Consider the following 14,183-nt stretch of genomic DNA (forward strand, 5'->3'; position numbering starts at 1 on the left):
GTTGAGTAGGCGGTCCTCAATATGACCCAGGACACATTTGCGTTCACACTGCTAAAAGAATGTGGCCGCATGTGGCCCGGACCACCTCTTAATGTGGTTTGAGTGATCGGATCTCAATGCATCCTCAATGCGTCTTGAGTGTGTTCACACCTGTATTTAGAGCTGTCCACTTGTGATCGGATCACCCAAGACGCATGTTAATACCAGGTCTGAACAGGGCCAAACAGTACTTTCAGTCCAACTACATAAAGAGCATAAAACTTCCTGCATTAGCACCAAACACTTTCATGTAAAAGTGCTGCAAAATCCAATATGAATGTAATCATTCTGGATACTATGTTAGATTTTACACTCACTACATGAGATAAAATGATAAAAGATTATGTATCTATTGTTAACTATAAATTACAATACCCTATCGTATATAAAGTAATCAAACTCTGCGCCAACAAGCCCGCTGCTTATCAATACTAAACACTCACCTCCAGTTTATTTTATGCGTTGCTAAGTACTGACAAAGGCACAAGGGAAAGACACAAGGGACAACGGTTTGGTGGATTTCTACCACAGCCCGGATTAAGGTGAATACGATTTTCACAATTTTTGTTGGGCACTGTTTAAATGAAGTATTACACCCAGCTACAGTACGGTGATAAAACTGTACAGTAACATAGAAAATATGGATCACAACAGACAGGCAAAGTATAGTTCATACAAGCCCTCAGCAATTCTTCTAATTGTTTTTTCCTGTATTCTTTAGCATCCTCTTTCCCTTCTTCACTTCTCCTTACTAAACCCCTAATCCACCGTGCCTCTCAGTTTCTGGGATCATCTGACAAAAAGAACATTTCATGCTTCCGCCTGCTGTGACAGTTCGCACCCTACCTCGCCAGTACTAGCGCCACTGCCAGCCGTTTGCAAGAAAATTACATAACCAAATGCCAGTTATGTAAAAAATTAAAGTGTGTGTGGGGGGGGGGGGGGGGGGGGGGGGGGGGGGGTATGAAATCCAAGCTCATTCAGTTATAGACCTAGAAAAATGTCTTAATTAGGTGAACTTTGAAATATTAATGGTCCTCAGGCCTAGTCAGTTATCCTGACCTGTTCTTTTTGTGATGGAAACACAATCTTCCTCGCTCATGAAGGAAATGTTTTTTTTTATCATATATGACACAGACAACATGCACCTAGGCGTGTGACTTTCGCTAGCATTCGTCATGTCACAAAGTGTTACCATTCGTCCGCCTATACCTTTACTCTCATTTCTCACTTCTTTATATTTGTCTCTCCTTTCTCTTCTCTTTCTCTCCGCTGCCTCTTCATCTCTCTTCCCTCCATGTGATCAAACATTTATGCGGCATGGGAATAGCTCCGAGTGTTCCTTTACTTCTGTTCTCCTCCCTGTCTATTTTCAGAGCTGCTTCCAATGCAAGCTGTAAATCACTGGTTACATAAGCCTCTGTGAGTCTCTACCTCTTTCTTTCTCTCCTCCTCCTTATCTCTGCCTCTCTTTCCAATCTAAACATCCTTCTCTCTCAATCCAACTTCTCTCTATAACTGCCCTCTCTTCAATATTTTACCCCCGTTGTCTGCATGTCTCTCCCGTCTCCATCCATCTGTCCCTCTACGTTGCTCATTCTTCTCCTGGGTCTAGTTAAACAAGCGTGGGAGGCAGAGCTCTCAATGATGCATGAAGTGTCCCCCCATTGATGAAGTCAACATCCCTCAGCTTCGCTTCCTTATGAATAGTAAGTGAATGTAGATCAGCTTTTGTCGCATGAGTGTCATCTTCTTTTGCAAGTTGGGACAACAAATCAATCAGCTGCAATATCTACGTATGCATATATGTGCACACATGTGTTTGTATGTGTTTGACTGTGAGTATATTATGCTGCATGGTGGGAGAATATACATACACTCTATGTGTTTATATGTATGTTGATGTGCGTGGGAGAGAAAAGTACAGAACCGGTCCATGCTTTCGCAGGGCTCTGTTGCCAGAGCAACCGTCTGAGAGCTGCTGGTGGTTGCGATACGTGTGACGTTTAGTCTGATGAAAAAGCTGACAAGACGGAGGGGAGGGAGAGGGGGACACGGGGGTAGAGGTGCTGAAGAAATAGGAGAGCTCACTGTTCGGGCGAGTTGATATCCTCCAGGGGACCTCTGTTTATTCTGGAAGGATCCATGGAGCCCCACTGCGCCTGAGGCTTCTGCTCCAGGTGGTTCTTCAGTATCGACTTCTCTCCATCTGCATTAAAACACATGTAGGTATCGTAAAAAATAGGTTGTGTCAAATGGGCTGTCATACTTAACTGCTCAGGTGTTGTAAGTTGCACGTGCCAGGTACCTGAGACATGACTTTATTAAACGAATTCTTCACCCACACAATGACCATTAATATATCAATTACTCACCCCGTGTTACCTTGAATTCTTTAAGATAACTTTGTCTCTCGCAGTCGCATGCCTCCGCGGTGAATGGAGGAGTAAATCCTTGATGAATTGAAGTAAAGAGGGGCCGCATTTCACAGCAGCAAAACTATATCAAAACATCCGTCTACTAACTCTCAAAAAATAATAACTCTTGGGCTTATTGGCATGGAAATCATACATTTACATTACCAAAGCAGCTGGGAACTAAAAACAAAAATCGTATCCTCTCTCTAGGTTACATGGTGGAGAGGAGGTCATGTTGCTCAGGCTCCATTTGTTTGGTGACACCCGGAAGCTGCTTAACATCCTCCTGGATCCATCTCTTCATTTATGTTCACACTATATGTAAAAAAATGTTTCATAATGATTGTCTATGTTGTAATGTCATTATGTTGTTACTCTGTACATATGACATCTATTGCACGTCTGTCCATCCTGGAAGAGGGATCGTTCCTCAGTTGCTCTTCCTGAAGTTTCTTCCATTTTTTTCCCTGTTAAAAGTTTTTTTTTCTCATCCGATGAGAGGGTCGTACTGTAAAGGACAGACGGTATCGTATCCTGTACAGATTATAAAGCCCCCTGAGGCAAACTTGTAATTCGTGATATTGGGCTTCACAAATAAAACTGACTCGAGTCTTATATAGTAAAGTTTTGACGACGCATGTGTTTGGGAAGTAGTGAGCATATGACGGGATAAATGAGACTTGGCTTATACTGCACGAGTTGTGTGAGAGTTTGTAAACAGATGTTTTGATATAGTTTTACTGTGGTTAAAACGTGGCCCCCGTCTACTTTACTTTTCTCCATTTTTTGAGACTTTGTTCACCGCGGAGGCATTCTTCAAGGATTCAAGGTAACACTGGGTGAGTAATTGATATACAAATGATAATTTTGTAGGTGAAGTATTCCTTTAAGGGGAGTTTCAGACCAGCCTTTGGCCCTAATACCTGAGCGTGGACCCACATTTGTTTCTTTAAATGTTTAGTAGGTGAGGTAGCCATGAAGGTGCTTCTTGTTGTTTATGCACTTATTTTGATCCTGAGGCCATGCAAAAGGCAATACAAATCTGTTAATGCATGGCATGTCAATATGTACCTACCAAATGAATGTATTTCCTGGTTTGAGAAGGTTTATATCAATGCAGATGTGCGTTTTCACTGCACACAGCACATTCAAACCACAAATAATAGTGACCTGAAAATATGTCATCCATGTCTGTCACCTGACTATGAACTAGTCAGCCCCATTTCCAAAAAAGAAAACAGATTGCATAATGTATTACATCACATATGCATGGTGATATTTCAAGCACAGGTAAAAAATTAAACTGACACCACTGTGGCACAAATGAAAACAGTAGAAATGGAAGAGAAAGAAAGCATTGAAGTAAGAAAGAAAAACAGAAAGAATCCAGAGAGGAAGACGGAAGGGACGGAGCAAAAGGCTTCCCAACATGATTTCTGTATTCTCCGCTCCGGATGTTGAAGGGGCAGATGAGGTTGAAACACATTAAGAATTATAGTAAACAACATTATCAGTTTTCAGACCTGTACCTGGAGAGTAATGGGATGATCTTTTTTACCCCCCTACAGAGTTTCCTCTCCAGTTGTCCCAGATTTCCCGGCACTTGCTGACCCGATTCACTGATCACAGCTCTCCGTGCCCCGATTGGACATCTGAGCTTGCTGAATTATTTTCTAGCAGACTAGTCCTCTTTGCATTTTGAAGAAAGCATAACCTTGTAGCTCTCAGAGCTGTGTTAAAAGCCCAGACACGGATATTTATACACTCCATTATGGATTCAGAATATGTGTTCATGCCACAAAGAAGGTATTAGGTTGTTGTTGAGGTTTTCTTTTCAGATGTCAATAGACCCCAGGGCCAGCCAAAGAACTTTACTGTACAAAAATACTTTTGAATGTGTAAATGTAGGGAACAAGAATCAATAATGTAAATTAACCTGGTAAACTTCAACATTTGTTCATTATAGTTTCACATTTATTGAGGGTGCAGACCGTAAAACAGTAAAAACAATAGTGATATTTTACTTAAATTAAATTTAAGTTGTGAGCCCTAAGCTTTACTTGTGTCTTGGGTTGACTAAGATTAGCTGATCTGGCAGTTAATGGCTAAACAGTACATCTGCACAAACTGTCCAAAATATAAAGAAACTACTGCGATGACTGCTAAAGCAGCAGCAGGCAAGATTGGAGCAAAATCATTTCCTCTGTGTCCTCCGGTGCTCCTAATGGCATCTGCAAGATTTCACAGACCGGATGCCAAGCTGGAGCCTGCCGTCTCTGAGCAGCTCTCAATCACTCGCAAACTCCGATCAAACGGTCAAACTAGGCAGCACTGATGAAATATGAATCAATATTCTGTTACTGTAATGCCTATTTCTCTCCTCAAATATTTCCAGAAACATCTTGTAGTGTACTGTTTAGCTGTAAAATTAGAAAGTTTGCCATGTTGAGATAAGTTGAGGAAATACCAAGCACCGCCCACCGGCTGGAGCAAACTTTCTCATTTTACAGCTAAACAGCTACACTACAAGATGTTTCTGGAAACATTTGAGGCGAGAAATAGGCATTACAGTAACAGAATATTGATTCATATTTGATCAGCGTTGCCTAGTTTGAAGATTTTTTCAGAGTTCGCGAGTGATTGACAGCTGCCTCCGTTGAATCAACAGCCAATAGGAACGCTCTCTCTCTGAAATGACCTGTGATTGGTCAAAGTCTTCCGTTATGGGCTAGATATTTTAAAGCGTGAAAACAGAGCCATGAGGAGGTGCAGAAGTCTAGTTTTCTCTCAGAACACTTGAATTACAAGATGCTAAAAGGTTATTATGGATTTTTTGCCCAATGATGCTAAAATCATTCTGCCTACCGCCGCTTTAATCAATAACAATAACCTCCAACTTTTCAGCTTAAAATTCGGTCTCAGCAGCCAATCTGTCAGAAAACTACACCTTAACTGTCATCCACTGGTGTTCTCCATCATGGAGACAGCCAGAGAGAGAGAGAGAGAGAGAGAGAGAGAGAGAGAGAGAGAGAGAGAGAGAGAGAGAGAGAGAGAGAGAGAGAGAGAGAGAGAGAGAGAGAGAGAGAGAGAAAGAGAGAGAGAGGTGGAGTGTTGCTTCTCAGTGAGCGTAATCGCTGTTGACACAGCGTTCTACTCTTATAACAGCCTCTCATTCACGGACCCCAATACATTTAGACCAGTTCTCTTATGATGAATACTGATGACTGCAGTTAGCGATGCCGGCGATGATGATGACGATGATGATGACTGCCAAGCACAAGCAGATTGATGCTGGGAAAAGTTTATATGCTGGTGATCTTTAAAGGCGGCTTAATGACCTGTGATTTTATTTCCATAATGTGTGTCAGATTGACGTTTGTGAGCAGCACCTAATGTGATGAACTCTTTTTCTCCCCTCACAAGATCATTATTATCGTGCACTTCACTTCACTTCACTTAACACTTCAACAACCTGGACTCTAATACATTTTTGAAGTAATAGGAAGGTCAGTCTATCGCTTTATATGAGATTCTGGCTTTGAGAGAGCTAGTATAAAGCTCTACTAAGTTTTACTTCTGTCTGTCGGTTTTGAAACATTACTTGATGACAGGAGCAGGAATATGCCTCTTTAAGGAATACCACAGCCCATTTCTGTTGCTTCATTGTACCAGATCCCTATGCCCCAAGCAGAAACTGGATTATTTAACAATATTCACTCATTAAAAGGATCATCTCTCTCCCAGCATCAGCATGTTTTTCCTGCTGATGTGAAATAAGCAGTTGATGGCTGTCTAATCCTTTCAGAGAAGTGAAGTGAAGTTTATCTTGGAAGTGTTCTCCGCTGCCAAAATCAGCTTTCTGTATTTTTCTATTTTTTTCCCCAATTGAAAAATTACCCATTTCCCATGCACTGTGTTGCTACTAACTCCGACTGGTGGCAAGAGGAAAGGTGCAAGTATTTATTTCTTTACCCAACATAGGTTTGTAAATATGTATTTAATAATTTGACACTAATTTATAGAAGACCTGCAGACAGATATAATAGGTCACATTTTTTCTTTCTATAAAAATATCTCTGTAAATGATTATTTATACAAAAAAGTGTCTGGCTATATTTGTCTCTGTTCTCTCCTGACAACCTAGCCAAGACACAAAGATTCAGAAATAGATTTATTTCTACGAGCACAATTTGAATTTTACTTCACTAAAGAGAGCCTGATATCAGCCGCCAGCAGCTGCCAGTACTTTGGAGAGATTACTCTCAACAAAATGGAAAATGTGAGAATGTGTTTGCTTAAATTATGCTAACTAATTATTTTCAGGTTGTATAACACATTTTTTTTCTTTCATGATTTTTTGATGAATGGAAATATAATCCAATAGGGATGCACTGACTCAAACAGCTGGATCGGTGACAATGGGGCCAATGTATTAAATTCAATTCTATGTTTATATACTATGTACATTACTGTATATACTGGACTTTTAATTCCTGTTTAAGTTTTGACCAATTTGTTGCTACATTAAAAAGGTTCTCACCTGAATTGTAATTTCTGTTAATTTTGAAGATTTTTTACCAAGTTGCTGGTGTACGATTTATTACTTTAATAATAAATAACAATTAAATAGATGTATATCTATGAACTTATTGGTCACATTTTGTTTTACAAAGTTAAGAAAACAATGTTTATGTCAAGCCTGATGTTGCCTTACACATGTAAGAATAATCCCAGCCACTTCCACACAGTGAGGCATACAGCTTATTAATTAAACACTGGAATTGGATCAGTACTCTGTATCGGTCGATACCCAAAGCCCAGGTATTAGTATCGGTATCGGGACTGAAAAAGTCTGATCGGTGCATCCCTATAATCCAAGATCTATAAGTTTTCACAGGCACATTTGAACCCTTATACATGGTAAAAAATAAATAAATCATTAAGAAAATATAATGACTAATACATTTGATGTAGTGTAAATATAAGACAATCAGAAATCTGACAGATGGTAGCTCATTTACTAATTATCTACTGATCAAAATAGTCTTGGCACTGCCTTCTAGCTCTCTGTGTTCCATAAAAAGACACTGAGCCGCTCCATCAACCAATTGTGCAACAACACAGACTCATTTTATATTTCAGATCTATCCTTGTAAGAGTACCTAACAAGGCCAAAACAGGAGGGTGTTGTGCATTTATGTGTGTGAGCACACAAAAGATGAGAGGCAGAGAAGAAAGAGAAACAGAAGGGAAGCGGAGAACAAACCAAAACACAAAGAAGAAGCATTAGACACGTTGCTTTGTGAATATACTGACTAACTGCCATCAGTTCATTGCATAACTATGAACTTTCACAGATGAGGAACTTCTCAAACAATTCCAACACGCTCGGCTCCCAATCCGCAGAAGGAGCGCAGCTGTTTTACTCTTTTACCTTCCCGAACTCAGACAGATCCATTAGACACCCCTGAGAGCGGCTTTGTGCTGGCGTGTGCATCATCAGACGTGCTGGAACTGGCTGCAGTACATCACATCACCATCACCATCACCATCAGCCTGCGCCTGTTAATATGGTGCCTAATGCAAAGCGATGCTGCTGGGGTGTAACGATTCACTGATTCAATTTGAGGACCCCGGCTTCATAATGTCTAAGACACAGCTGCATCAATTCAAACAGCCTGTATCGGCCAGACGTTGGGAGGGTAAACGACACAGGCTCTCTCTGCTGGAAAAGACGGATATGACACGTGTCTTTATATTTTAGCACTTACAGTATACTTGTCTCACCCATGCCCCCTCCTCCCTTCTTTAATCTTCTCTCTACTCAAGTACGTTGTTCAACACACAGCAAACACCAAATAATTAGGTGCAAAATCAAGTGTGGACCCACTTTGGTATTAAAGGTGGGAGACATGATAAGTGTGACTACAGTGTGTGTAAAACTCGCTAAGCAGCAGTGGAGTATGCAGGTACTGTAGCTAATCTCATGACTCATCCTGAGAGACGTCACAGACTTGCTGTCAGACAGAGAACTCGTGTCTCTTCTTCACCTGCAGCTGACAGGAGCTCCAGCAGTGGAGAAAAACATCTCAATATTCATTCAAGTTGCTGCTCTAAAAGCAGCAGTAAAAAAAACTTTACAAAAGCCACTGAATATGCAAACGTAACATACACATCTCTATATATTTATATCTCTACAGTGAAACAGAAGAATATGCACAAAACCTCATTGCAGTGGTACACTTTACTTTGTATTAAATTGCATCAGACTGAATCCCACTGACTTGAAGTGAGACAGGACTGAATTGCATCATGAAATGCTCATTCTTCGTTGAATCTCAGTCTATACAGACTGCTGCAATTTAGTTTTCAGCCATGAGTGGCAGCACTGAGCACAACCCAGCTGAGCGGCTCCAGTCAGTGAGTGAGGAAGAAATGATACGCTATCTTGGATTTTACATAGGTTGCATTGTCTGAAATGGAAAGCACCAACACTTCATGAGGCATGTCAGATTGAAGATGGAAACGGAGTATTACGCCAAATTCACACCTGAGCAGCGGTAAAGTGCGGCCTGCGGCGAGCTGCCATGCAATGTCTATGAAAAGCTGTGGCGGCCGCTCCCGAGGTGAGGCAGCTGCAGCCATTTCATTCTGCGACGAAGTGCGGCCAAACTAAAAGTTTTAGGTAAAAAAGTTGGGATAACTTTAACTTTAACTTCCACAGCCAATCATTAAACAGATCCTGTGACTCCTATGAGATGTTGACCTATGTTACAAAGAATTTACTCCCACCTGAAACACATGAACATGCCTCCCGGCCGCAGGAGAATGTAATGATTGCGGTGAGCTGCACTTCACCGCTGCCTGGTGTGAATTCAGCATAACAAGTTGACAATTCTGTCGGATATCACGTAAAGTAATTCAAACAATCCTAAAAGGGTTTGTGCTCTTGAATCCAGGCTTTAAAAATGTTTCAGGTGCTTACAACCACAATCAACAGTCCAAAGCCCACACACACTGACTTATAAAGTAGAAGAGGCCATTGTCAGCACATTATTGATTGTCCTCTGAGCGAAACATTCACTTTTTGGACATATTTTTTTCACCTTTTGTCACTTTTTGCGTATGAAATTAATTGAAGAGTCTAAAGAGCCTCTTCAACTCTTTTTTATCGGCGTGTGTCATTTTTCTATGAGGTGAAACATTTCCCAACTTTCTATTTACTGAATGCCTAAAATGGATGGGGGTCACACAGATACCTTAACAAGATTATGATAGATAATATGACGAAGGGCTACATGGAAACATACGGATCATTTCTCACCTTTGCCATCTGTGAAGTTGCGTATGCTGAGGATGTTGTTGGCGTCCGGGTAGTGGTTCTGTTTGATGTAGGGAGTTTTCTCTGGGGTGTCCTGCAGCTGCATGGTCACTTCTTCCAGCTCCTTGTCCAACTTTTAAACAGAAAAAAACAAAGAAATCATTAGTTCATGTTGTTTTGTTTTGTTTTTAAAAGTGGGTAAAATAAATGATAAAGTAGAGTAAGTACATTAACGATTCAAAACCTGAACTGTCTGAGCAACCAAGCTCAAGTAGGCTACATGGTTATCAGCCAAATACTACCCAGTGTGGATCTAAGGATAACAAACTGCTGCAACTACTTCTTTATCAAAACACAGTGAATAATGGAAAAGACTGCTGTCTGCAAAAGACATAATGACTTTACTTGTCCTCCAAGGGTGTCTGAGTAGCTCCTCATTTGCCACAATCACGAACAAAAGCAATGACAACAGCGGTAATTCACCTCTGAGAGATCTGATAGAAAGCCAAGGTGATAGCCAGGGGATTTTTTTCAAATGTCACCCAATGTTAGAACATTTTTTAAGAAATGAATCAGAGAGCGTGGCCCGCTCAGTGACAACACAATCTCTTGGAGTGATCACAGTTGCTTTTAACAACTAACAATCATTCTATTAAGAATTATTAAAATGGTATTTCAACATTAACTTGCTACAGGAGAGCTTTTTTTAACTTTTCAAGGTCAATGGAGTTAGATGATTTGCTCTTTCTTCCTTCTCTTGTAGAACTTGTGCTCAATTACTGTTTCTTCAATTACATTTAAAAGCCTCTCCTTGTCCTGTTGTTGCATCAAAGGAATTCGCCATGTTGCTCTGCCATGCTTCTACAGTAGCCCAGAATGAACAAACCAAACACTGGCTCTAGAGAGAGCCTTTCACGTTTTTACGTTACCTGAAGGCCAACGTAGTTGTCTGACACTCTTGTGAAACTGTGATAAAATGAGCCGCAGAGTGCAAAACCGTGGTACCGCCAATCGCCGTTTGACTTCTGTTGCTCCTAAAGTAGTGCTATTATGGTATGGATGACCTCTGAGCGAGGTGAACGGCACTACCACGGTTTTGCACTCGACGGCTCACGTTACCGCAGTCAAAGGGAGGAGTGAGAGGTACTCAGTTGGTTGCAATCTGCAACCACACCACTAGATGTCGCAAAATCCTACACATTGTACCATTCAAAAACCCTACCACTGCACCGTCGTCCTGTGATGTAAAAATTATGATCATTAGCAAAAAAGAACAACATGAATGTGTATTCATCGGCTCAAACCTCTGTTATCCTCATGCGGAGGCGGTGGTTATCAGTTTGAAGCCCGTCCAGTCGCGAAGTGTTAGCCTGGTTAACGCTGGTGACTGAGGTGGAGGTCTTGGAGTCTTCCTTCTTCTGGTTCTGGGTGAACTTTAACCTCCGGTTCTGAGTGGCTGCGTCTGGGTTGGTTCTCATGGTGATTAACTGAAAGAGGGGTTATGGGTATTAGTCACAGCTGCACTCTTGGATATAATCACATGCTACACATAACTGTTTACGCTGCATATTTAGGATCCAGGACTTAATGAAGTGTGGTGTGTGAATGTGGTGATAATTAAGCACTCTAGTTTTTGGCAACGCAGAGTTATCCACCTGTGCTCATACACACACACACTCTACTCCTCATTCACGCACTCAAAACAAACTGACCTTGGGAACGAAGACCAGACAGAGCGTGATGGTGCTGCAAAAGATGATCACCAGTGCCACAATGCAGAACTGGACATTGGGTTGGTCCCTTGTCAGAAAAGACACGGCGGCACCGATAATGCACATGATGCCCACGTTGTAAACACTCATCCCGATGTATTTGCTGTCATTGAGAGCAGGGATGCTCACGTTCCTGGTTTCCCATGCCAAGAAACAGCCAAACAACTGTCAGGGAAAAGAGAGGAAAAGTAATAAAAGATGTTTGAGAGAAGGGCGCACAGACATTTCAGAAAGAAACTGATGGCAGTATTTGATTTTGGTTATAGAAAGTCTGAATTCGCTTCTCTGGGGACATGGTTAGACAACAGAGTTGGTCATCCTCACTATTTGAAACAGTCTAAACTTCAGGTTTTTCCAGACTAAAGCAGGACTCATTCAATCTTAATATGTGTTGCTGTTCAGTGCTCTCTATTGTTCTATATAAACGGAGTGCAGGTTGTGAAAAACATTTCATCTTATTTGATTTAGCTTAAAAAAATCAAACAAAAATTGACGTCATTATGTTTATGGAGCCTTAAAGAGGAGAAAGATAATCTAAAGACATCTTTCTAAAGAAGCCTATGGTTTCATGCTTGTGAAATGTTTATTTAGAGTGTTTGTTTGGTGGAATATTTGAGTCGCAGCCGCATGCACAGCCTGCTGAATAATTCACTGTGTGCTGTGTAAAGTGGCCTGTCTAAATGAGAGTTAGAGGAATGACAAGCAGCAGATTTACAGGAGCAGTCATCAAGGATTAGTGGATCTCAGGTGTGTGAGCGTGTGAATGTGAAGTGATGGTGATGTGCGCGTGGATGTATGTGACTCAAGCCTTAATGCTTCTTTTTGCTGTGCTGTCCCTCTCTATGCCTCATACAGATGTGGGCTCCTGTCAATCACTTGATACAAACTTTTCCTGCAGCTCCACTTCTTTGTTGCCGTCTTATTATTATTTTAAATCAAAGCCCCTCCTACTTGTTACCCTACAATTTTCTCACTCCTTTCATCTCTCTGTCTTTGACAGTTTTCGGTAGTATTTTTTATTCAGCGCCCTATGCAATCTCCTAAAGGTGATTTACTGCTCGATCTCACGCCTTCTCCTCACCATAAATGTAGTGAGGTTTTGTATAATTTACAGTTGCTCCTGCTTCACCGAGGTTTTAAAAACACACGGTGCGGTGGGGAAATGGAAAATGATTAATGTATGTTATAGTTTGTTTAGAACCCTGTGTCTCGGGAACATGCTCAGATATAGCCCATAGTAATGCTTAGAGGACTGCCTTGTAATGTCTATTTGCATTAGATGAATAGGAGTAAGAGCGAAGGCCAGTTAAGCCACAAAACTAAACTGTGACCACCACAATTTAAAGCAACAGTTTGACATTTTGGGAAATACGCATACATTCACTTTCTTGCCAAGAGTTAGATGAGATGATCCGTGCCACTGTTATATCTGTCTGTTAGCTTAGCTTAGCATAACTACTGGAAGCATGGAGAAACTGCTAGCCTATCTCTGTCCAAAAGTAATAAAATCCACCTACCAGCACCTCTAAAGCTCACCTATTAACATGTTATATCTTGTTTGTTTAACCCTCTGGGTCTGAGCCATTTTTTCCTATGTACTGTATGTATGTATGTATGCCTCCACCAACCAGTGAAGTTGCAGTTTACATCAATTTCTATTAGACATTTGTGTGAAATTGTCATAGTTAGCATGTGAATTATTGAGTTATGGCAAAAAAAACATGTTTTGTGATGTCACAGTGACCTTGACCTTTGACCACCATGATCTCATCAGTTCATCCTTGAGTCAAAATGGACATTTGTGCCAAATTTGAAGAAATTCCCTCCCGGCGTTCATGAAATATCACACTCATGTGAACGGACCAGACGGACGGACAACCCCAAAAATATAATGCCTCTGGCCAGTCGCTGGCGCAGAGGCATAAAAAAAGAAGTGTGTAAACAACAATTTGTGGTTTTATAGAGGTTATGTGTCAGACTATTTCTGTCCAGTGTCCTCCTCCTCTTCTATGCATGTGTAGTCTGTCCTCTTTCCAGGTCTTTGTGGTAGAGAGGAGGTCAGCATCACAAGTTCATGTCCTTCCTGTTTTGACTACACCTGGAAATGCTTAACTTTTTCCATGATCCATATTCTTCATGTATGTTTCTAATCTATCTAAGTACTTAATATCATTATCTTAATTCTCCATATTGTAATCTTAATATTGTTAATTTTGTCTACTCTGTACACACAACATCTATTGCATGTCTGTCCATCCTGGAAGAGGAATCCCTCCTATGTTGTCCATCCTGAGGTTTGTTCCTTTTTTTCCATATTAAAGGAGTGTTTTCTGGAGTTTTTGAACAGAGGGTTCAGTAAGGAAGGTGTCCATATTGTAAAACCCTTTGCGGCAACTTTGTAATTTGTGATTTTGGACTATACAAATGAAATTGACTTGACATGGGAGTGGTGTCCCCCTTCTCATATAACTCTCGAAAAGAAAGCAAAAATGTTTTTTTGCCAGCTGAAATCCAAACACACCCCTCCTTCTAAGATATTTCTCTGCTACCCACACTGACTTCATTCTCTGCTCAGGTAGACATTACTCCACTTAATCTTTACATAACAAATAGTTGTTTGCTGCTATTTTAATG

The 14,183-nt window shown here is 40.9% G+C and overlaps 1 protein-coding gene across 1 annotated transcript in view; it reads right to left on the reverse strand.

Annotated features, from left to right (window-relative positions):
- gabbr2 (gamma-aminobutyric acid (GABA) B receptor, 2) overlaps positions 1-14,183 on the reverse strand; it is a 213,853-nt gene that overhangs the window by 3,246 nt on the left and 196,424 nt on the right. The window contains exons 15-18 of the mRNA XM_074613382.1: positions 11,490-11,714; positions 11,082-11,264; positions 9,781-9,910; positions 2,131-2,248 (exon numbers count right to left, since the gene is read on the reverse strand). Coding sequence (XP_074469483.1) covers positions 2,131-2,248; positions 9,781-9,910; positions 11,082-11,264; positions 11,490-11,714 — 656 coding nt within the window. The remainder of the gene's footprint in view (positions 1-2,130; positions 2,249-9,780; positions 9,911-11,081; positions 11,265-11,489; positions 11,715-14,183) is intronic.

Source organism: Sebastes fasciatus, chromosome 17 (assembly GCF_043250625.1).
Source record: "Sebastes fasciatus isolate fSebFas1 chromosome 17, fSebFas1.pri, whole genome shotgun sequence".
Taxonomy (NCBI): Eukaryota; Metazoa; Chordata; class Actinopteri; order Perciformes; family Sebastidae; genus Sebastes; species Sebastes fasciatus.